The sequence below is a fragment of the Barbatula barbatula genome (genome assembly GCF_947034865.1).
Source record: "Barbatula barbatula genome assembly, chromosome: 8".
NCBI lineage: Eukaryota > Metazoa > Chordata > Actinopteri > Cypriniformes > Nemacheilidae > Barbatula > Barbatula barbatula.
Window position 1 is genome coordinate 8,544,347 of NC_136771.1, and position 24,032 is coordinate 8,568,378.

Genomic DNA, 24,032 nt, shown 5'->3' on the forward strand with positions numbered 1-24,032 from the left:
TTTAGAATGAATCATGAAAATCATTTTCGGGTGAACTCAACTTTTAATATCCTGTGTTTTAATATTGCCACAGGGGTTTGTCAGACCACCACAGTTATGTAACAGTTCACGAAACACTTATACAATAAGAACATGCCGTTCTTTTGTATAACTCAGTATTTTTGTTTATACAGTCAAATTCACATTGTAATATACACGACACATTCTCAAAGCAAGGATCTGCTCCTTTGCACCCTGCACCTTATTTGAGTTCCTTGTCTGTCAGCTGAAATGGTTGACAGGGATATTTTTTTAACTCTAGCTCATAAAAAAACAATAGCCTTTGTCACACGGTCGCCTTTTGATGGTTTGGTGACACGTCGCTCTGTCCATCTCCGACCTCCCTGCCATGACGAATCTGCCATTTTGCATGAGCGGCACATGCAGAAGTTCAGAAAAGAGCCTGGTCTGTAAAGCCATGTATTAACACTCAACGGCGTGCCGGGCATATCTGATATCAGCTGACTGACAGCAATTGATTCCAGATGCTTGTACTTCAGGTTAGATGGAAATTGAAAACAAAGTTTGCCCGAGTTGTTTTTATTTGACAAAAGTAGAGCCTCAGGTTTGATGTGTGACAATGAATCTTGTATGCTGTATGATGGGTTGTATGGTGGCCCTGTGAGAAAACAATTGCGAAGTGTTGGATCTCAGCGTGAGGAAAAGATTTGAGGTGTGTCAGAGAGCACAGACTCAAAAGAGCAAACAGAGCTTCTATTTTTATCCAGACAAAGAAGTATTGTACTGTTGATGGAGGTCTTGACAAACTTGATATTACGTTACGAGAAAAGGTCTTTCCTTTGTGAAGAGGACTTCATCAGGGAAAGTCATGGGTTCGAAACCCACGCAACACACATTCAAATAATTGTATGGTATGAATGCACCTTTAGTCATTTTGGATAACATCATCTGCCAGATCTGACATAGCATAAATATAAATGTCTTTTAGACAAATTTGTAAAGGTTTGATTTAATTATGACTTTTTATAACGTTTGTCAAGGTTTCTTGTACCAACAATAGTCGGGAGCGAGTTTTTCATGGCCGTTATTTTTTTCCTCATTGAATGGCGCTTTTTAAAACCCTTGAGCCCTCATTTTTGCATAAATCTGAAAGATGACTTTTCCGTTTCCGTGCATGTTTGACGTTAGTTTTAAAATATGCCCCTCATTCTGTCATCTCTATAGGACAAGAAAAGCATGTCTCTCCTCTGGGTCCTTGTGCGTCATCATTTTCTTTGTATAGTAACATGTAGCATCCAAAAGTATTTCCAATCTGTGCAAACGTGGAAAAACTTGTCTTGGTTTGCATTCCCATACATTTTATAAGTGAATATGAACATAACCCTAATTCAGACTGAACTGCACTACCTCCAAATTGTTTTTTCATGGTTTTATTTAGTTTGTTTTAGACTGAGACATAAATAAATGTTTTACTAATATTATTTGTCAAATGGCAGCTGTGATAATAGCAGTTTGCTGAAAGCAGAATGGATGATATGTTAAATGATGTATTCATTTAGTTTTTTGACGTCAAAAATTCAATGACTTTGTAAAAAACGGATTACACAGCTTACTTATGACACGCTTAACAACCAAAAATCTTTCAATCTTTAAGTTTTTCTCTCAACTACAGTATATGCATCCTGACACATGAAAGTATTTTTTGACTATGAACTGATGTGTGCATATTTGACTGGTTGATGTGAACTGGTTGTTGTCTGAGGAAGATGGGGGCTTATTTCTCTTGCTTGCAGTAATATTAAATGTATAGAGAGGACCGACTGCATCCTTGTGTGCTGTTTGTTGTATGTGGGCCGGCTGTCATTGGAAAAAGGTGATGGAGGACCTCATTTCGAGGCACCTAAAATGTTCTCTCTCACACACACACACACAGAAAAAGAGAGGCAGAGAGTCTGCTCACCCGTTCATGAGTCTATTCGGGTATTCTTTGAATCCTCTAAATCATCATCCGCAGCCCCAAGTTCACCAAACAGAAATCAATGTGCATGTCTATGTGAGAAATGAAATGCGCACACACATATGTTGGTTCATTTCATTGTGAAGTATCTGCAGCGCTCTCGTTCAGCTGGATAAGATGATGCTTACTGCGATAGCGCAAGTTGCAGGGCTGAGACCATGCGCCTGGGCAATCGGTTTGCTTGACCATGTGCTTTATGTCGTGCTTGGCAGTGCAGAAAATACCACAGAGCAGGGCTTTGAGACAAAAAAAGGGAGCTGAGCAACTCCTCTAATACCAACTCATACTGTATGTACAGCGGGACCATGTAGACACTTAAGACAGGTCATGGATTCTCACGAAATTGATGATTATTTTAAGATCACATGTTTAGATCTTTACATTTTAAGATGTTGTTTTTGAAATTGCTGAAGCTGATGAAGTGCTGATGTCACATCCCCAAGATACTGGTGTAGCCTAGAAGTTAAAGAACTAGGATGGGGATTTAGAGCTTGTAGGGTTTGGAATTTTACAAAAGTTGCATTGGATGAAAGCTTCTGATGAATGGCACATTACCCTTATTCCCTCCTACTTGTCAAGTTTCTGTTACAGTATATAAATGTATTCTAATGCATAATAGCTATCCCTTGCGAGCAGGCAGCCCTGACCCCCTCTTCAGAATAAAAAGTGAGTTCCAGGCAAGGCAAGGCAAGAATCTAAAACGAACGAGCACAGGACAATAGACAATAGACACGAGGGCATTTTGAAGGGGAACTAACAAGAGGGATAACAATGGGCAGGTGTGGGTAATGAGACACAGGCGGGAAGCTAAACAAGTGAATGAGAGGGGCGGGGCCATAGACGAGACCGGAGAAAGCGTTATGACACGATCAAAATAACATGTATCTCTTTCCACACTAAAAAAGAGGTTCTGTCAGCTACTCTATCAAGAAAAGCATGACAAGATGGGACAGAACCATGACAACTCTCCTTCTACCGACGACACTTGTAACACCCACTTGCTTTTGGAAAAGGAAGAAAAAAGAATGCTGACAGTAAGAGTGCTGTGGGCACTGCAGCTGTCATAATGTAGTTCTGCATGGCAGAGAGGTTAAGCAAACTAAACACATTGACATAACAGGTTCGGTTGGGGTGAGGTGTTGCATATGGAAAGCACGTATTGTATGTTTTGTGGTTTAGATGACGGTAATACAAGGGAATGCACAAAAAAATCCAATTACATTTATAAATAAAAATAAAACAAAAAAAGTTGTGTATTGATGGGTCATTTTGAACACCCCTTAAACCCTTAAACAGATCAAACTTACGAGTCAGTGAATGCATACATTTATTTATTTTTTTGTTAAATAAATGGGCAAAACAAAATGTCAAAAATGTGTTCTCTTATTAAACATAAGTCTTTCAAAGCTGAGTTTTGCTAACCTGAATATTAAATCTCTAAAAACATTTTTTATTAAAAAAAAACTCACAAGCTTTATGAAAACTCAGTAATAAACTGTGAATATATACAACTTTATCATTTTTACCCACTTTTATGCTGTAAGCTTAACATAAATACAGAAAAAAAGAAACATAGAAATGTACCCGTGTTTATAACTATAGCATCAGAAGGCTTTTCGTGCATTTTCTTATCATAAGGGTTCAAATGTGTATATTCTGATATACTGTACAGATAAATGTTCTCCTGTCACAAAGATGTTCAATAGAAAACATTCAATCAAATTCTTGTTTCTGATCTTCAGTGGGCAGTTTTGTGTGACACAGCCCCCTTAGTCACAAATACAAGCCCCCTCAAGGTCTTTGTGTAATTTGCACCTTGTCGCTGTGTATTCTTTCCTTTCTTCTTTTCACATTCTTAACGCACACACTACCCCCCCTTCTGTGAGAATTCCTTTCATAGGCGCCCTCGCTGGTCTGCCTGTTGCTAGGGAGCCTTGTCGCACTGCTCATTGTACTACAGGAGGAAATATCATACATTAGACCTCAAACTACATCAATTACCGTGTTTGTTTTGCATCATCCTGGAGTATCAGCCCTCAAGGATGCCTTTGTCTGTGTCACACACGCATGCTTTACACATACACACATCCACACACACTCCGAATTTCATATTCATAGTCACAAGGAGCGGCCCACAGACAGACAGTGCGGGCTGACACATATGTCACAATGTTAACTGAAAGCTTTTGAGTGCGACCAATCGTGCACCAGCGTGTCACTCCATCTTCTGTTAGCGAGCGACTGCCGGGATAAAACGGTACAGTTGGACTTGGCATTTCTCGACTTCAAAACTGATCATGGCAGACAGCATTTAACCTGGATGCCCTTTTTGATAAGTGTTGTTTACGTAACCAGCCAGTGGCCTTTTAGAGCAGCACAGAATGCATCACAACTCAATGCATCTCTCAAAACAGAGCGAGCAGATACATACCATATGACTTCAGAAACCTGCAAGTAGATTGATTGTTTTCATAATGCAGTTTTAGTAATGTTTTGTGATGAAAGCAACAGCCGTGTCCCACAACTCTGTCTATGGCTCATAAACGATTGTTTACACATGCTATCCATGTTGCTTGTGCACCAAATTCACTTAATGCAAAACGTTTTAGTTTATGCTGTTGCAGCGAAACCGTCTAAACAAACGTTATGTGGCCCAAACTTAACTTAACTGGTAGACCTCCGCATAGAAAAGGTTATAATACCTAATGCTTTGGTTCACCCAAAAATGAAAAATCTGTCATCATTTGTTCACTCTGATGTCATTTGAAATCTGTATGACTTTCTTTTTCCCGCAGAACTCACTAGAAGATATTTTGAAGAACATTGGTAACAAAGCATCTTGAGCCCCCATTGACTTTTATTGCATGGATCCAATGCGACATTTCTCAGAATAACGTCTTCGGTGTTCCACAGAGTCATTTTATTATTTTGAATGGCATGATGATTAATTATTTCTTGAACTATTATTTTGTTGCAGAGTATGTGTTTTCCTGCCATAAGCCACTTCACACCGAAGTGGTATAGAAAAACAATCACAGTTCTTGTTAGTGCCTGGTTAAACAGGATTGTGGTATAAGACTAAAGTGTATATATATATTTTAGGGGCCTTTTGCCTTTACTGGATAGGACAGTGGAGAACAGACAAGAATACATTGGATAGAGACAAGGGAGGGGGACTGGCAAAGGATGCTTGAGACGCGAATCGAATTTGAGTCGGGCCCGCAAGTGCACTGGCATTACATGTTGGCGCACTAACCACAAGGCCAGTGGCATCGAAATTCAATTATCATGCCAAAATACCCCCAAAAAGCTTCTCATATTCACACGTCCTTTGATAGGCAGCAGGGACGCCCAGCGCAGGGGTTATATTCCGTTAGTGTGATGTCGACACTGCTCAGATGCAAGCCCAGGAACTCTTACACACTGTTTCTCTGTGGGGAAACATAAGCGGCTTATATTATTAAGACAGGATCAATGTAAAACTCTCATTGATGGTGGTCCTGTTGTTGAACAGTGGTGTAATGCAGACTGGGCTCTGAGGTCTACGACCATCAGGGAGTGAACAAGGCCATGGAACGATTCCCGTTCCATGTTGATTTAGTGGCTGGTTATTAGACAGTGTTCCTATAGTTTTCCACAGTACTTTTCAAGAAGACATATAACTCACTACCTCTTGACGGACACTTTTAGGAGTCTGTGCCCGCACTCTCTGCAATTTCATAATTTTTCCGTTCGTATTCATGTCAGTTCCTCATGTACTCCACACTTGGTGCAGCGCTGCTCATAAAATGAAGCAGAAATGAATGCAGCAACATAAAAAAAGCGAACTTGTAAAGGGTCAAACTGTGCCAAGGAAAGTATAATCCTAATACGCTCCACATTGCTGCACGATGCCAATTACCCAGACCAGCGTTTTATTCCAGTCTTTTTGTACGGTTGTTTTTGGTGGAGTTTGCATACACCTTTTCAACACTTCTGAAATGTAAAGACAACTTTGTTGGGGTGTCATATAAGGATGGTTACAACCAATAGCCTTTAAATCCGGCAAAGATGTAAAAATTATTTAAATAATAATTTCAAACAATCATTTTGCATATGTTCAAAACAATAAACGACTTTTCTCCCAATAAACTCAAATTTGTTGCTTATTAATAGTTAGTAAGGTAGTTGTGAGGTTTAGGTATTGGGTAGGATACCTATGGATGTAGAATATGTTCATGCAGAATATCTACTTTATAAGTACTAATAAACAGCCAATATGTCAATAATAGGCATGTCAATAACAACTAATTCATAGTGAAAATGTGCCCCCTATAATGAAGTGCTACCAATATTTCAAATAAAAACAATAATAATTGTTATTATTATGTTGTTATATTATTTTTATTATTATTGTTTTTATTACCATCATTATCCAAATTTATTAAGAGAGCAAATATAAATAAATAAAATACATAATCACCAGTGATTCACTTTAAATATGCAAAACCTGTTGTCATGACTATTGTTAAAGTGACGTTTTGTACATAAAAAAGAAATAAAATGTCTTGCAGTCTAGTGTTAAACTGTTACAACATTTAACATTTCAGATACGGCCATGCAGAGGCAGGCATTGGTGCTGCAGGGAGCTGAGGTTCATGTGAATAAATGATGATTTTCACATCGTGTCCACCAGTACCTGAGTTTGTTAACCTTTAGAAAGCATAGCCCTCGAGAAAATGAAACTTTATTTGTGTTGGGCACACCTTCATCATACACCAGCTTCTACCTCTGCCCTTCATTTGGTCTTCTTTTTGTGGTTCGTTTCATTTGCTGTTTCATTTGTCTCCGTTTTGTCTGAAAGAGTCTTTGTGTGTTTGTTGGTATCCTGATTTAAATGGCGAGAAAAGCAGATGGCTTCATTTTCTGTATTTCTTGCGTGCTTCTCTCTGATGCATATCCCATCTTCAACACAGAAACAAAAATATGCAACATGATGACACTTTGTGATCTTAAATGAAGTACTCATTCGCATGCGAGACATCAAAAAGACGGAGAATGTGTCTTACTAAAAGACACCAGCATCATGGGCTATTAATGTTCAAAGGCCTGTGGTTTTTCATACGTTCCCCTGAGATGAGACCAATTACGTTCTTCTCCATAATGGCATTCTCGTGTTTCCTGCACTGAAAAAGGGGGGAAGCTAAATCAAAGCTAAATCAATTAATGAATCATGATGAATAAAACATAGCTGTATGTTATCATAAACAACCTTAATTCCAATTTTGTTTTTCTTTAAGAGCTCGATCGAATAAGCAGAAAACACAATTTATGAACACAGGGCATATTCATGGCGCAATACAAATTAGAATGTTAATATTAAATGGAGATATTGCGAAACAGGAGGCTTTTATTTACGTTCTTATCATAACACGTCTAAAAATGCTGACAGGTACAGGCAGTCGTGGATTTCAAGTTGATAAATGGGGTGAAAAGCTAAATACGCTTTGTATCGTTCAGTGAGAAAGTCATTTGGCACTAAAGATGTCAAAATGACAGATGACTCACGAAGACTCCATTTTAATGAAGGGGTAGTGGAAACAAATCGGACAGCAACAATAAAGTCCATAAAGCTGAAGTGTATAATTTCAATTTGTGGAGATTATTTAAAAAAAATTCTATGACTCAAAAAGTTTAAACGTCACGACCAACCTGACTGTCGAGTGTGAGTTTGGGGGAAGACTATCTGTTAATTTAAACATGGCAGACAGAAGATATGTTTAGAAATGAATTTGTTATTTTTGTCAAATTGGTTTGGTGACGGTAGTGGTGCAAAATGATCATTTTAGCAATAATTCAGTCAAAAAGAATAATGTACCATTCATTTACTCACCCTTATGCCATTTGTATACGTTTCTTTCTGACGTGGACCAAAACAAGCAGTGTAGTAGTTGTTTCTATTTATACAATTACAATGAATGGGGACTGAGGCTTTTAAGCACATAAAAGCATTATAAAAGTAGTCCATACAAGTTGTAAAGTGTTCTCAGTCTTTAGAAGCCATGCAGTAGGACCAGACTAACATTTTTGCAGTTTATTTGTGAAAGTGGCCTATTTGCCTTAAAATTCCTATTATAAATATAACTAATAGAAACAATATACCAACATGTGGCATATAAATAGACATTAATATACAGTGTTTGATGAAGTCATCCATGTTTTTTTTTTCAAATAACATTATCAATTTAAACAGAAATGCACAAAGACACATGCAGTGCATTTGTCCACTAGAAATGTCTCACCAGCTGTAAAAGAAGCTAAATATTGGAAATCAGCTCATTATTTAACAGACATCTGGAGAGTTATGAGTTTTGAGACTGTATATAAATGATCTTAAATCTCCAACTGCAGAGAATTTCATCTACAGGATGAAATCAATACAGGAAGGGACTTAGTTCATAAGATAAAGAAAAAAAACTTGGCAGCCAACGCACATACCAAAATGCTCAATTCAATAAATTAAAGTTGTACAGATAGAAAGTAGAACGGAGTATAAACTGCTTTCTAGTGGCAGCATCTTAACTCTGGGAATGTGTATCTTAAACAAACAGCTCTGTCCATGAAAGGCAGAACTCACAATTAATTGCATTAGTTTGACATTAGCATGTTGATAAGCTTTTACTGCAATACTGTACATAAATATATAAAATAGGATTTAAATTTTCAATTATTGGGTAAAATAGTAGAAAAATAAATAATGATGATTATTATTATATTTAAGATATGTTGTATTAATATACAGTATAAATAAGTAATACTAGCAATAATAATGTAATACATTATAATATTATAATATAGGCTATTAATAGTAGCAATATATTTGGGATATTCTTAAATGCAATGCTCTATATAAATATTTATAAATCGCATCATCACGGAAAATATAACGTAGAAAAGAAAAATATTATTAATAGTAAAAAGTATATATATTTGTGATATTCTTGAATTATTTATTTTTCTCTTTCAGAAATTTACAAAGATTTAAAAAATGTTGTTTATAGTTTATATTCTTGGGGGAATCTGGGGTAGGATTCATGTCACCTCTTAAATGCCTCCACCATAGTCAAATCTCTTGGCCTTAGGGCAAAGCAGGGATTTGGGAGTTCTGACTCTATCTTCATCTAGAAGTCCTGCAAGTGCAATAAATCCACAATGAGAATTAATTGGATGCGCAATCAATTTTGCACAAGCATCTTTTATGTAGCCGCCCAGGGCAAACGTTCATGCTGTCCACCTAAAATACTAATTACAAGACACGATGCCACTACGAGCTGCTGATATAGGCTGCGTTGGCTTTCTGAAGTCCTTTGGGGTTGTTTTGCAGGCACCTTTCTGAACAGGCAGAACAAGAGAGGTGCACAAATGAATGTCAGAACCTCCTAATGAACGCCATTATATTTTTGTAGGCATTCCAGAAAATTAGCCTTTAAGAACATTCAGATCCATGGGGACTGTGTTCAACATGGAATTCTGTGTTTTTCCTCTCTCCGCAGCTCTCGATCACTCGCTCTCTGGCCTTTCTTTTTCTCACACCCGCCCCCTTGTTCACACCACCTCCTAATGGACAACGTGTGAATGTAAAGTACATCCGTTGACGTGTAACATTAGCAATTTCCTAACCCAATCTGGACAATCTGCTCTGATTTAAAACACTTTGACTTAATGTGCTTCTCAGAAAGTTAGTAATGACGAAAGTGAAAACAATACAAGAATCCACGCATTTTTAACGTATGTTACTTTTATTATAACAAGCAGCTAGTTTGCTTGCCGTGGTGATTGAGGTCTTGATGTAGATTTTAAGTAGAAACTGCAGACTCACAGGGGAGTAAGCTGTGTTTTTGAATCGGTTTGCCAGAAAGGATTGAGAAAATAAAGTAATCTGCTTCCCGCAACAAATGATTGTCCGTGTTCATTAATCAAGTGAAGGCACATTGTCTGGTGTGGCCATTCATTCAGCTGTAGATCCAAAGACCTCAACAAAGGAGACACAAAGGAGTGGCAGCCTCAAATTGGCTGCGATAGTCTGGGAATGATCAATATGTTAGGGTTACCAGCCATGCCTATGTCACACCTATGCCAATATTCATCGGAAGATTGAGAGAGGAGGTCAAGCTGAACAGATGGATAACATCTCATTAGGTTATTTTGAAAATGACGGAGAGAAATGGATATCCAGCTGATGTTCACAGTGGTATCGATTGGGGCGTGGTGCACGGAGCAGATATTTTGTCAAAGTGTCAAAGCAGGACACGTTATTAATGTCATCTACTCATCTTTAATCTTGTCAATCCCATCAATCGTAGTCTTCCAACCCCCCCACCAAATAAATCCCCTTTTTGACATTTTGTCATACCATATACATTCACATACCGTATACATTCACATACCGTATACATTTTTAATTCATGAATACGAACATCCAGTATTCGTTTTTACCATTAAAACCAAAAAAATAAAGTCAGCAGTATTTTTAACTTCTCAGGAAAGGACAGTGGGCAGCAAGAAATGCATTAAGTTATTGTCATGGCAACCACCCATTGCATTTTATTTGACATGCTACATCCCTGGTGAACGTTTTCAAATTTTCTATTGATAAAATGAAGGAATATTAATACATGTATAGTAATTATTATTATTATTATTATTATTATTATTATCATTACAAAGAAAGCATTCAACTAACTGAAGAGCAAGATTTTGAATCAGTTGTTGTTACTATTGTTATTGCCATTGTGATTAACAACAACAATAAAACAATTATTATTATTATTACTATAATTATTATTATTAGTGTTATTATTAACAACATCAACAAAACAATGATTATTATTATTAACTGGTTCAAAATCTTACTCTTCAGTTAGTTTATTGCTTTCTTTAAGCAAACAGATTAAGATTATGCAAATAAGCATCCTTTGAGAAATGGTGGTCAAAACCCAAACTCAGAATAGGGCCGCGGTTCTTTTCAGAGTGAAATGCAAATCATAAGGTTTTCAGTATTCACTTGATCTTTCTGTGAACACCAACAACAGCACATGTCGGACTCGTGTTTACTACTTCTGCACCTATCCAGAATGAACAGAAAGGTAAAACCAAAGGATATCTGAAGTTGCCATGGCGGCACCCATTGGCTGTTCAAGAAAGCCATGTATTATATGAGTTTAATCATTTCATCATCCCGTTCCATGAACATTAGCCCTTGAAAATTGAGTGCTGTATTGAAGCCAAGTGAGTTAGTTCTTTCCTGGAGAAGCTGGAACAGTGTGTGCATAACATGAGCCTCCCAAGCCTGCAGCAGGTGAGGAGATCAGTAATTGCCTTTCTTCATGCTGGCAACACACAAACACACTCGCGCAGTCCTTCCAGACAGAGCTGTTGAGACGCAGCCAGCACTTGATTGGCACCGTCTCAGTCTTTGCTCGTTTTCACTCTCAGGTAGAAAAGAGATATTCAAAACCTGCAAACTGCCACAGTTTGCCCGAGGAGAAAAAAAATGTGGCAGACCTTTCTGCTTTGGCTCTTCTATCCCTCAAATCCTCAGCCGAGAACTTTCACCCGCATGGGTTTCAAACACAGCCTATCTGTTAAGACCTCTATCTGGATTTCTCGCTCTAAGCAAGCATTCTCATTGCACACTTCAAAATCTGTCGTTTACCTCCAAACGGTGGCCCTGGAGTATTCCTAAATATACAGAGAAATGACAACGAACAAGCTTGGCTCCATTTTCATAATTGGGCTTCGCTGCCAAGCACAACTGCTTGGCTTGCACCCGCAAGAGGAGAGATCGATAGTTCTGTGAAAGCTGCCTGCTTATACTTTTGGGAAGTCGGGAACGTGCACTGTTCTCTCCAAGTTTCTGGAGCTTTTTATGTCGAAGGCCTATTATCTACTCCGATTTAAAGGCATGTCGGAATCCAAGGAAGATGTGAGAGTTACATCAATCAGTCCTAACGTTCTCTGTAGGCGCATGGGAGCTGACCTCTGATTTGAAGGCAGACCGAGCCCGCACAGCTCTGGGCGGAAACAACGAAATTTTTCTTCACACTGAGCCGAGATCTGTTGTGTGTTTAGCTAGGACTACAGTAGGGCATCTTCTGCCAGCCTAAAGACTAAGTTCCACCACAGCTGGGTGGCAATGAACCACCTGGCCCATGCCACTCTATCACCCTCTTGGGCATCTGTCCTTCTCAATTCTCCAGCCCGATACATCAATGTTCCGTAAGCTGTCTTCTGATTGTATGGCGTGTCCATTGTCGCCCCCGGTGATTAACGTCACCACCCTTCCCCTTGCCTCTCCACTTGCACAAAGTCAAGCATGTCCACTCAGCTTTATGGATTGTTTATATTGCTTTCAATTTCCTTCCCATGTCCCACACCGAAGTCAGTGAAGTTTTATATGCTGGAAATGACTCTCCAGGCACCCATCTTCAACATAACTGCCCATACCCAGACAGAGCTCTCCCTGCCCCAGCAAATAAATCACATTTAGAATTCATCAAAATAATTTAGACTTTATTAGGGTTTATATGCCAACCCAAGCGGCGCATCGGGCCTGGACTTTTTTATTCCTTGTGGTCGCTTGTCAGTTGTTAAACTCATTAATAAAGCTAAAAATCACACAGCATTGCCACTAAATTGAATTTCACAGCTCTGGATGTTCTCAATGAAACGTGGTTCTTTTAAATCTCGAAACCATTTGGCAAGATTGTTTGAGGGTTGCTCGAGTTGCTGTGTGAGACATGTGGGCTCTGACACGAAATAGGATGAGTGTTTGTGAAGGGAACTAATTTCAACTCATTGTTCATTTTCTAGAGAGAATGTATCGTGTGATATTAATGTTAGCGATAAGTTCACCCAAAGATGAAAATTCGGTCATCATTTACTCACCCTCTTGTCATTTCAAATGACCCGTATGAATTTCATTCTTCTGCAGAACACAAAGGAAGATCTTTTGAAGAATATTGGTAAACAATTACAGCCACAAAAATAATGTAAGTCAATGGTTGTTCGGTGACAGTAGTTTCATTTTAGGGTGAACTGTCCATTTAAAAATCTCTAGATTTCTAAACTTGTATTTTGTTTTTGTGACCTACTTAATTAATGGTAAAAAACAACTAAGTGCGGAAGGTTCTAGTTTGAAAAACAGAGGAATGGCAATCAATATCTAATCTACCCCAAATCAGTCCTGATGCAATAGAACAAAATGCAAATGTACTCAACGAGAAAGGTAAACAGCAAGAGGGATATATTTCAGCAGTCAATAATACTGTTGTGCTGAGTTTTAGATTTGTATGTGCTGGAACATGATCGGACCTCAGTGTAATGTAAACAGAATGAAGTCATCATGTCTGCATTCAAAACTCAGATTATTGTTACTCCCGGTTAATTTTTCCTACAGGATGCACCATTTTTCCACCATATAAGACAACCGTTTTGGACCCAAGTTTGGACCATTTTTATCATTTTAATTGTGACATCGCTAAAAAATGCTGGGATATGTATGCTGGGTTGTCTGAACCAAAAAATGCTGGGTTGTTTTAACCCATTGTTGGGTCAAATATAAACCACTCTCTGTGTTAATGTCACCTAATGTAAGGGGTTTTCCCTTTTATACAGCAAAAAACCCTGTAAAATAACAGTTTTCCCTTGTAAAATGACATATTTCCCCTGATGTTTTTCCTGTCTTTTACTGTAATTTTACAGTTTTGATCGTATTTTCAAAATACATCAAAATTCTCGTACTCTGGATCTACGTAAATCTTTTAACGGTGTGATCTTTTCAATCTATTATTGTGAATTTTTAAAAAATATCGCATAGGAAGCAGCGATCCGATCAGATCTCCAGATAAAGAAGCAACTTGATGTTACAGTTGTAAACACACCATGTCCTTATTGGCTGATGATCCGATCTGCATGATCAGATCGCTGTGATGTCAATGCTAAGTGAAAATGCCGCCTTGATCAGGGAAGTTGCAAACTACATACTTGGTTAAAGCCGACAATGGCAGGTAGCGCAGCTTCTTGTAATAAAAACAAAACAAATCAACAGGGTTTTCGACAGGCTTTCTGTTCTCATTTGGTTGGTTCTTCTTTATTTGCCTCCATTGAGGCTTTGTTTATCAACTGGATGATTGCGAGGCACTTAATTACACCACACTCCAAACTGCAGGTTTCCCAGGCAATAAGCTCCCTGGCACGGCGACTTAGTTGAGCAAAGTGGTGTGGACGCTCACTGACTTCTTAAGCGAGTACTGTGACTCGCATGATTAAGATTACAGGCTCTGGAGAAAAAGAAGACTCAAGCTGGTACAATGTGTGCGCCTCAGTGTTCCTCGAGGTGGTTGAAGTCTATTTTGATAGTTCCTGCTGCACCCGAGGTTTATATTGGAGAAGCTTATCACTTAACTCCTGTATTTGGTGCAGTTGTTTTTTTCTGTCTTAGACTTTCTAGCTAACATCAGCAGAGTGCTGGAGGAGCAAGCTACTGTAATTCGGTTTAGCCCTTTAAAGGGCAGGGATGCACAAATACATTTAAAAAGGATTTATTAGTTTTAACACTCAAACGGGCGTGTAAAAAAAGCACAGAGAAATTACAACTGCATGGGTAACGTGTCACCATTTAACACAATTAAAAGGAAAAGTATCTCGCCCGAAAAGACTGGAGTGTTATGTATTAGACTTAATTGTATTAAAAAAAAAAGTAAACTTTTTTGTTAACTTCAGAAATAGGGGAATGAAATTTAAAGGGCAGATGTGGTTTTCCTCATGAAAATGGTGATGCAACAATTTTCTCGATTTCTTGATTTAAGACGGATTCAATGTAGATAAACTGACACTAAGTTCTTAGACAAATTTAGCAGCAATTCAAGTTCACCCATCCACAGTCATTATATCAAAAATCCCCAAATTCAATAAGAATTTTCTTTTAACTTGTTTTACCTTTGTGATGTATAGCAAGTAAAACATGAAATGTAAATATTAACTTTTTTTAATGTACTGTTGCTATTGTTCAACTGGATAGCACTGTTTTAGCAACACAGAGATCACAGGTGCGATTCTCATGGAAAAAAACACGGTAAAATGCTTTGGATAAAGGCACTAGCCCACTTTCTTCAGAAGAAAGTCAGCAACAAAATAATGAAAATAAAAGCCACTGTATTTCCACTAATGTTTTTGGAAGTACACCTGGAACTGCCAAGTGGAGTGTGGTCTTTATTTAATGTTGTTTTTATGGAAAAATATCAAGGTTAGCTCTGCACTATTAATGGCCATTATTCCATTAATCTCTTTTTTAGCCCACAACTAGCCTTAAATGGCTCCTTAGAGCCCATTAACTTACATTTGGCTGAAATGCACCCATGCGTACACTGAAACTTTCAGTTTCAAGGCTAAGGCTTCATCTGTTTTTCATGCTGACCTTCATGCCAAATCTCATTATCTCCACATGATGTCTATTTATGACAACCCCATAGATCAGATTCGGGTCTTGTAGTGTAAGTTTGGTGACAGTTAACATTTCACTAGGCCAGCTTGGTGCCTTCCGCCTCCAGTGGTGATTTTTCAGGTTCTTTAGAAGAAAACTTGACAGGAAGGTGGCGGAAGAATAGGAGAATCCGGAGGGACATTTTAGCGGGTCCTCTTGGGTGAAGCTAGACCGCAGCCCTCTGACCCAGTTGAGTGCACTTGCTACAGGCGTTTAGTGTAGCATATTTTCTCGCTTTAGGGGAAGCTAAGGACAGGTAGATTCTAATAATAAAACCATTGAGGGGTTTAGTCGTCTATGGATGTGACATCCCCACCAGCTTGACTCTATTATGCTCCTCTATACTATGGGCTAACGTGTCCGTGTAAGAGAGCAAGAAAGTATAATTCAAGTTGGCTGTGTTATTTGGACATTTCTTAGACATATGTTTTAGGGAAGCTGCCAGGGCAGAATTGAGGGCTTTTAGTGATCCAATACACACTTTGGTTAAATGCTTTTGATCTAAAATACAATGTACTAGAGTGATGAAATGGTAATATAATGATACTTTCATGTAAATTAAACTGGGGATAGTTGTCATATGGTCTGTTTAGGTAGCACACAGTACAGTTTTTAAGTAATTTAAAGTCAGGTGACCATTGTGACAATTTACCCCATATTTTGGCTACCCTCATTTTAGGACAACCTGTGAAAATGAATATTTTGTTAGATTTTTACAGCCAAAAATAATGTGCCTATCCAACAATTTTTCTAAAACATTAAAAACATTCTACACATTCTTAACAAAAAAGTATTATTTTTGTTAGTCGCAATTGTTTTGTCAATGTGGCTTTTTTATTGACAGGAAGAGCACTGAGGGTACATGTATGTTTTCAAGAGAAGGAAGGAATGAGAAAAGGTTGACACAAGTCTGTCTTGAACTCTTACCATCCACACCCGAGCTCAATGTGTTGTAGCATGTGGGATAAGAGCAGTGCCATAAGTTCAGGACAGGCCATTTTCCTGTAACTTTGCATTTGAATCAATATATAAACTTGTCTAAGTTTCTACAGCGCTCTCTGAAGACATGTCAGGGGTCATCAGGTCTCAAACATCCAGGACTTTCCTGTTGATGTTTGTTGCTAGCTCTCGTATGGTCAAGCTTAGCGACCCGGATCTGTTTCCCCCTTCCCTCCGCACCGTTGGGTCGTTCTGCTTCATATGTGCTGACAGGCTGATTTATTTACACTCTGACCAAGGGCGCAGTTGGGGAATAGGTGGGAGCAGTGAGGCTAAAACCTTCTTAACTCTATTCTGACATAAAGGTCCTCTCTTAGTTTCTCCTCTAGCATCCATGAGCTATGCAGTCTTTTGCAGTGCATTCTGGGATCTACTTTATCGCAAAAGATACATGCAGTGCTTTTCTGAAAATGGCAATTGTGTGCGTTCACAATATTTTTGGCTGAGATGCTTTGGTTGCTATGATACAGCATATTCACTGCAGTGGTACTAGTGTTTGATGGTGCAAATAGTTTACAGTATCTACATGTAAGTAGGATGTGCCTGTTGACTTGCATGCTTTTTTGTGCTATTATTTTTTTATGTTACAATTTAAGATTAATTGTTTTTTATTTTAATTGTATGTTTGTTTAATATTATAATTTTAGAGTTTTAAAGTTATTTCTTTATTAAAAATTTGTTGAGTTTTAGTTTTATCATTCTTTTTTAGACCAATATTTTATTTTATTTCAATGAACAGAAACAAAGGCGGATTGGCAATTCTGACCAATGCCAGAGGGGCTGCGGGTTATTTGTTTTAATGTGGGCCGGTCAGATAAAAAATGTTTACAGGCCAACAGCGCATAGGAGTTTTCCCAGTGGGCCGTTCCTCAATGTGGCCCGGCCCACTATGGAGATATAAAGAAATAATCATCATTCTGTTTTGCTCATTTGTTACTATCTTGTTACTAGCAGTAACAAGCGCTCCTAAACATCAAAAGATTGACCAAACAAATAAAATAAAGAATTGGGGTTCACAGAATTCCAGCCAATCAAGTTACAGAGACCAAGCAGAATACAGCCAAAGAAACTAATGAAGACAGAACTTTCAGTCAATCAAATTGAAGGAGGCAGAACTTACTGTCCATAGTCGGATGCTTAGCATACGCAAACTCCAGTGATACTGAAACATACTGAAACAGATACGTTTATAACATATGAGGCATAATATGTGACTGTGTGTGTATATGGTCGATTTTATCACCATGAAATAATTCAATAGACTGCAGAACTATCATCACAGGTAATGAAATGACCTCATTGGAATGACTTCCAAATTTGTATTTAATGTACAGTTTTAAAATGCCTAATAAGTCACTTACTTGTACTTATCAAAGGGGGAATGTTTTCTCTCTTCTCAGTTTATAAATCACAAACACTAACTTTTTAAGACTTTGTATAATGTTGATTTTGGACTCTATATATTTGTTAGCAAAGTCTAGTCACACCATGTCATGGTCAGTTTAAATGCATTACCTTATATTACATTGACATGTTTAGGCAGGCTTTCATGTCTACATTTTTATTTCTATTTGTTGCGTAGACTGTACTGTCATTTCCTTTTAAATGTCTTATTGACTTTTCAAGGTGGCATGAAAGGTCTTAAAAAACAGACATTTATGATTTATAGTGCTATAGAATGGTTTGTGCATCAGTGTGTTGGTGTGTTATGTTATTTTGCGAGCTGGGTTTTGTGGACCGCTCCTGCTGAAGAAGTCAAGGGCCCCTTTTTTGTCCGAGTCTGCCCCTGAACAGAAACAATGTCCAATTTGAATTTGACACCAGAAGTATGCCTATTAAGCAATTAATTGTTGACTAGGTAGTGAGCTTATTAGCATCGGAACCCCCCGTTGTTATATACTGTGAGGAAAAACATACAGTACATGGAAAACAGCAGCAGTAGAATTCCACCTAGTTCATTAAGTGAAGTGGTAGTTTACTGTGTGCAATGCACAAATCTTATCATTGTTGGCACTGTTACGACGTTGCATGTATACATCGTTTTATTTCAACGTTTGAATACTCTTAAAAGATGAAATAAAACGATCTAAGTACTCTTCAAGGGTAAGGACAGATGTGTGCTGATTTTCTCTATATTGAAAGTCCAAATGAAATGCTCAAAAATCAATAATTCTTTTATAAAGCTCTGAGCAAAAAACACAGGATGGTCGTTAAGAGAGGCAACACAGCGCTCCGCTGCCGTCTCTCTCTATTTCTCTAAAATACTCGAACACGCAAGGGCACAAACACACAGCCTTGCCTCTACTCAGCATGAACTCATGAATATTATTTTGACATCCTTGGCTACCTAATCGGGTCCTTCACTTTGAAAAAATAAAAAAGGACCCACAAAGGAGGAGCGGTTCTTTAGATAATTGCAATTAGTATTTTTGGCCGGACACTGTGTCTTGGCTGAGGTCCAGTTCGGAGAATTGAGTGCAGACGCATTGGCCAGTTCTGGCCGCCGGCCAGTAGCTGCTGGTTCGACTGTGTGTTCACACCATGAAGGGCTAGTGGGGACCAGAGGAAGCAGCAGCCTCCACCCAACTACATGACAGGATATTATTTCCCTGTAAACACTGTGAGTCCCACACTGCCATTCTGGTGTACAAAAAGCCCCCTGCCTGCTCATCCGGCCCAATCTGCTCTCTGGCTTTCTTTTATAAAAGGGTTGGGAATTTGGGGCACCTCGTGCGTCAGATCAGTTTAGCGAGATTTCGAGTGTTACAACCTAAAACAAAATTTTTTTTGGTGTTAGCAATTGCAAGGTTTTAACAACTTTTGCTTTGACGTATTACAAATGTCATTACCATCAAATGAGACAGATAGCTAGACGACTGTTAAATAATTTGTAAGCTTAAATAATAGAAAACAATAAATCTGCTACTAGGTTGTATATTAATGAATATATTTATTTTTCAAACTGTAACTTTGTTGAAGTACTTTTCTTTTGCTTTTCAGTTCCATCATACAGTAACTAATGGAAAATGTTCTATAAGTTGTTGTTTTAGAAAATCTTTCATTACAGTAATGACAGCAGTATTAGGAAAGGCAATTGTTTCATATACTCTTTATGGAATAAAGTGTTTAAAGAAAATGTTCATCAACAACCAACTGTTGTTCTGTGAAAATAATATGCCACATAAGAGCGACTATAAACTTTTTCGTCAATCAGCACGTCTTCAAGTATGCTTGAGAACGTTCCACTTTCAACCGTGTGATATATTGGGTCCCGTGATTGTGATTCCTGAGTAAATACATTTATGTCGTCTCAGTGATTTTTGTGAATCGATTCAGAACCGTGAATCGATTTTCTTCCTCCACTGCTCTCCTACACATGTGCTCTACGATAAACCACATACCCGTTGCTTCGGTATCTATCACCTGAATCCCTCAAGAACTTCTGTTTATTTTAACAGAGCCGCCAAACACACACGTGCATGTGCACACTCACATGCAAGAGCAATCCATCAAAGCATTCAGAGCTGTCAAGGGTAAACAGGAGAAAAAGTCCCTCAGCAAGAATCTTCTAACACAGATTTGATTTGCCTCGATTTACCCTGCAAAGAAGGGAAGCCCACTGATATGGCTTCACTTGTATTGCACTTGCCAGCATGCATATGTCACTTTAGCGCAGTCAAAATCCTTAGTCATGACTGCTGTGTAATCTGATTGAACCCCACCGGGGCACGCGGCGGTTGTGACACCAATTCTGGATTTTTCTCAAAAGGGGATTGACGCGCCAGTTAGCGTCTTTCGTCGAGGTCTGACGCGTTGCCGAATTTTCCAGAGCAAAATTCTGGCTGTTTCTGTCGGATGTGATGACTTGGATGAGCATTTGGCAAGAGGGGAGGAGGCATCATCCAATCTGGCCGGCCCTTCTCGTACAGATGCTTTTCTGTCGGTGGGTACATGAGAGCGAGAAAAACCCTCCCTTCTTCACGAATGCATATACGGTTGGATCCGGCATTGCTGGACGCAATGCATGATGGGGAACCTGAGGGCTACCGGCAGACGTAAATTAGACAAGGAGGCATTTTGCGTAAAGAGGCCATCTGCTAGTTTAATTATGTTTTTCCTCTGGTTTGTTTATTTATTTTCTTCGCTTTTCCCGTAAACTCGCCAAATGATTTACACATGCACATGAACTTCAGTAATGAGACCTAGTTATTCCAGCAGAGCGCCTCGGTATGGCTAGGCAATCTCAGACCATTAACCAATAACAAGAACTCCACGACCTCTAATGAGGGTCACTCCCCGGGTGTCCACCAACATTTTTTAGGTAATTGTGCTCGGAAAAGGAGTTTCGATAGCACGCGTGAAGGAACCTTCGCCCTTCCATCACTCTTGATGAAAGCGGAAAAAGTAGTGTCCCAAACATTACTGGCAAGATTAAAAATGAATGTGTGTGTGATGTCAATTACTCAAATCGCTGTTATTTTTCAAACAGTCCCGCGAAAGACTGACAGCGGGATGGTCGGAGGGACAAGGGGCTCGCAAATCATGTTCTTCACGCCGAGAAATGACAAATACCAATCTAACACTTGAATGATCCCTAACCCTCTGTACATATTTTGCCTCGACATTGCTTTCTCAAGCCAAGCATTAAATCCCTATCCGTTGCGCCCAGCACTGATAGCTATAAACTCCAAAAAGGAATGTGTGTTCGTGTACGCCTCCGAACGTGTGTCTGAACATGGCCGCTTTGTTCAGGAGATTCATTTGGCTGTCTAGTCTAAAATGCGTGATTTACAGATGTCCCATATGGGTTTACAGAGGATAGTTACTCTAATTATTCCAAGTTATTCTAATGCTTCTCTCTCTCTTTTTCAGGTGGCTAACCTCGCTTGTTCCATCTCCAACAATGAGGAGGGAGTGAAGTTGGTGCGCATGGCTGCCACGCAGATCGATAGTCTGTGTCCTCAGGTAAAAACTCTAAACCTCTGCCATCCATCCATTCAGTGTCTGTGTTTAGTTTTGAATGCCTCTCACAGGGGTTCAGACGAGGTTTATGTGGTGCTAGCAAAAGGAAACCTTTGCTTAGAGCATAAACAGTTTGTAAATGCCTCCAGCGAGAGTGTAGAGCTTTAGATTTCTGTTGATGTTCGGGTTTCAGCTTCAAAATGTTGACTCGCATAGATTTGTTTTACCTGTCAACATGAAAAGGCATTCTCATTTTGTTTTGTAATGTGAGATTTTGTAGTGTGGCTCCTAGAAAAATGATGTATGACTTGATTTTATCGATCATGAATGGATTGGATCAATAGATGTTGTTCCTTGTGATGTGAGGGTGGAAGGGGTTAAAAAATGTCAGTGTGGTTTATTATATTTTGATGAAATATTACAAAGACATACATTGCATGTTTCCAAAATCACATGCAGCAACTGTGCTTACAATTAGAGCATGAACATCTTTTATTCAAATTGACTGAAATTATGTTAAGATTGAAGGATGCTTTAAGGGATAGTTCACCCAAAAATTATTAGAATTATTTATTTTGCACAATACAAGAGAAGATATTTAACCGAACGTCGGTAACCAAACAACGCTGAACCCCAATAACTGCCATTGTATGGAAACAAAACCACTAAGACATGTCTCAAAATATCTTCTTTTGTGTTTTGTGAATAACATAAATAATTTAATGATGTCATAATAGTTATTTTTGAGTGTCGCACAAAAACGCTTCAAATGGTAACTTCAAGCTTTGACTTGTAGTGATGTGATTATCAGGGTTGTGAAAACTGTACCGGCTAATGGAACACAGTGGCTGTGGGGGGAAGTCAGGTATTAGGATACAAGTAACATTTTCACCGAAGGCCCCTTGATAAAGTGACCCACTGGAAGTGAATCTAGCACTGGAAAACTCGCATGTAATTATGTGTGGCTCGAGGTTGTGCTGTCAACGTTAAGGATGAGCATTTGTCACAGCTACATTTGTCTCTAACGCCTTCACACAGACGCAAATCTGCACAAATCTAAGACGTTTTTCAAAAAGCCAACCATTGAAAACCAACTCTTGTTTTGGGGTCGTGACTCTTTGACTGTTTTTGTAAGTTTCTTTGGAGACTTTTATAAAAACGTGAATGTATGAAGCAAAGTGCAAATCAAGCCGTTCTCCTCCCAGGTAATCAATGCAGCCCTTACCCTGGCCGCTCGCCCCCAAAGCAAGGTTGCCCAGGACAACATGGATGTTTTCAAGGACCAATGGGAGAAGCAAGTTCGCATCTTGACCGAGGCTGTAGATGACATCACTTCTGTGGATGACTTCCTGTCTGTTTCAGGTAGTGCACTGCAGATATCAAATGCATTGTGACTTTTGTTTGTCTTTTTACTGTCAGAAAGAATTGACGAATTAGATTTATTAGGATTATTATTATTATTATTATTATTTTCACATTCTAACAGTGTTTAACTCGACTCTACAATAAAATAGTGCTGATTTTGTTACATACTTTTCAATTGAATTGGCTGATAAACAGCACACGCTAAACATTACTGAAAATGGGCAGGGGAGACCCGTTAGCGTTTAATGTGACTGTCGCATGGAGGTTACCATTGTAGTGTCCATTTACTGGCCAATGAACAGCAAATGGTCAGATTGAATCAGAATGTTTGTTTTGGACATTTATTCAATAAGCAGCCTGAAATAAGCAAATCTTTGTGTTTAAACCATTTACTGTGGTATACCGTACAGTGCTTGTATAGTAAGAACTAATGGAAAACAATGAAAACATAACATGTGATTGCATAACACATTAGATTTTACAGTGATGGCACTCTTAACTATTGCAGCGCTGAATTAAGAAGGCAGCTTACGATCCTTGATTCTGGTTTTTCACTTGTCACTGCAGCGTATAGTCCTGGCCAGGGATCCGTGTTCAGAAATCAAGTGAACCGCAGCCAGTTCTGTACTTTGGAGACCACCGCAGAGTTTCTGCAGTAACAGCACAGCGGGGAACTGAATATCAAGCTGCAATTTGAGACCTGCACTATGAAATTTTGAAGGCTTTTAGGGCTTTATTAGGTTCTTAAGCAAACTTTTCTCAATAATGCGAATGTCCGTCAAGCTCCCTTTGAAGTCAGAACAATTAAGTGTTCCGCTTTGACGGTAGAACACTAGTATGGGTGTTGTTTCCTTTTAATAATTTACTTTATAATGGACGGTCTGAAACTGCAGCAGCATGACGAAACCCATTATCTTCAATAGGAATGTCTATTGTATTACTACTTAGAGAACATTGGATAGAGAAATGCGTAGTCATATAATTCAGCATGATAATAGATCAATCTTGGCTTTCTTGCTTTGAAACGGCTCTTTTACTCGATATTGCTGTTTATGATTTCAAGTACTTGTTTTCTTTTGATACATTTTTACATGATTATCTGTGTAGTTTGACAGGGTGAGCCAGGATGCTACAATTTCTTCTTTAATGACTTGGACTCAAACGTCT

The 24,032-nt window shown here is 38.7% G+C and overlaps 1 protein-coding gene across 2 annotated transcripts in view; it reads left to right on the forward strand.

Annotated features, from left to right (window-relative positions):
• Window positions 1-24,032, forward strand: part of ctnna2 (catenin (cadherin-associated protein), alpha 2) — a 337,138-nt gene that overhangs the window by 290,366 nt on the left and 22,740 nt on the right. For both annotated transcript variants that reach the window (XM_079463418.1, XM_079463419.1), the window contains 2 exons: window positions 21,411-21,503; window positions 22,706-22,862. In XM_079463418.1, coding sequence (XP_079319544.1) covers window positions 21,411-21,503; window positions 22,706-22,862 — 250 coding nt within the window. The remainder of the gene's footprint in view (window positions 1-21,410; window positions 21,504-22,705; window positions 22,863-24,032) is intronic.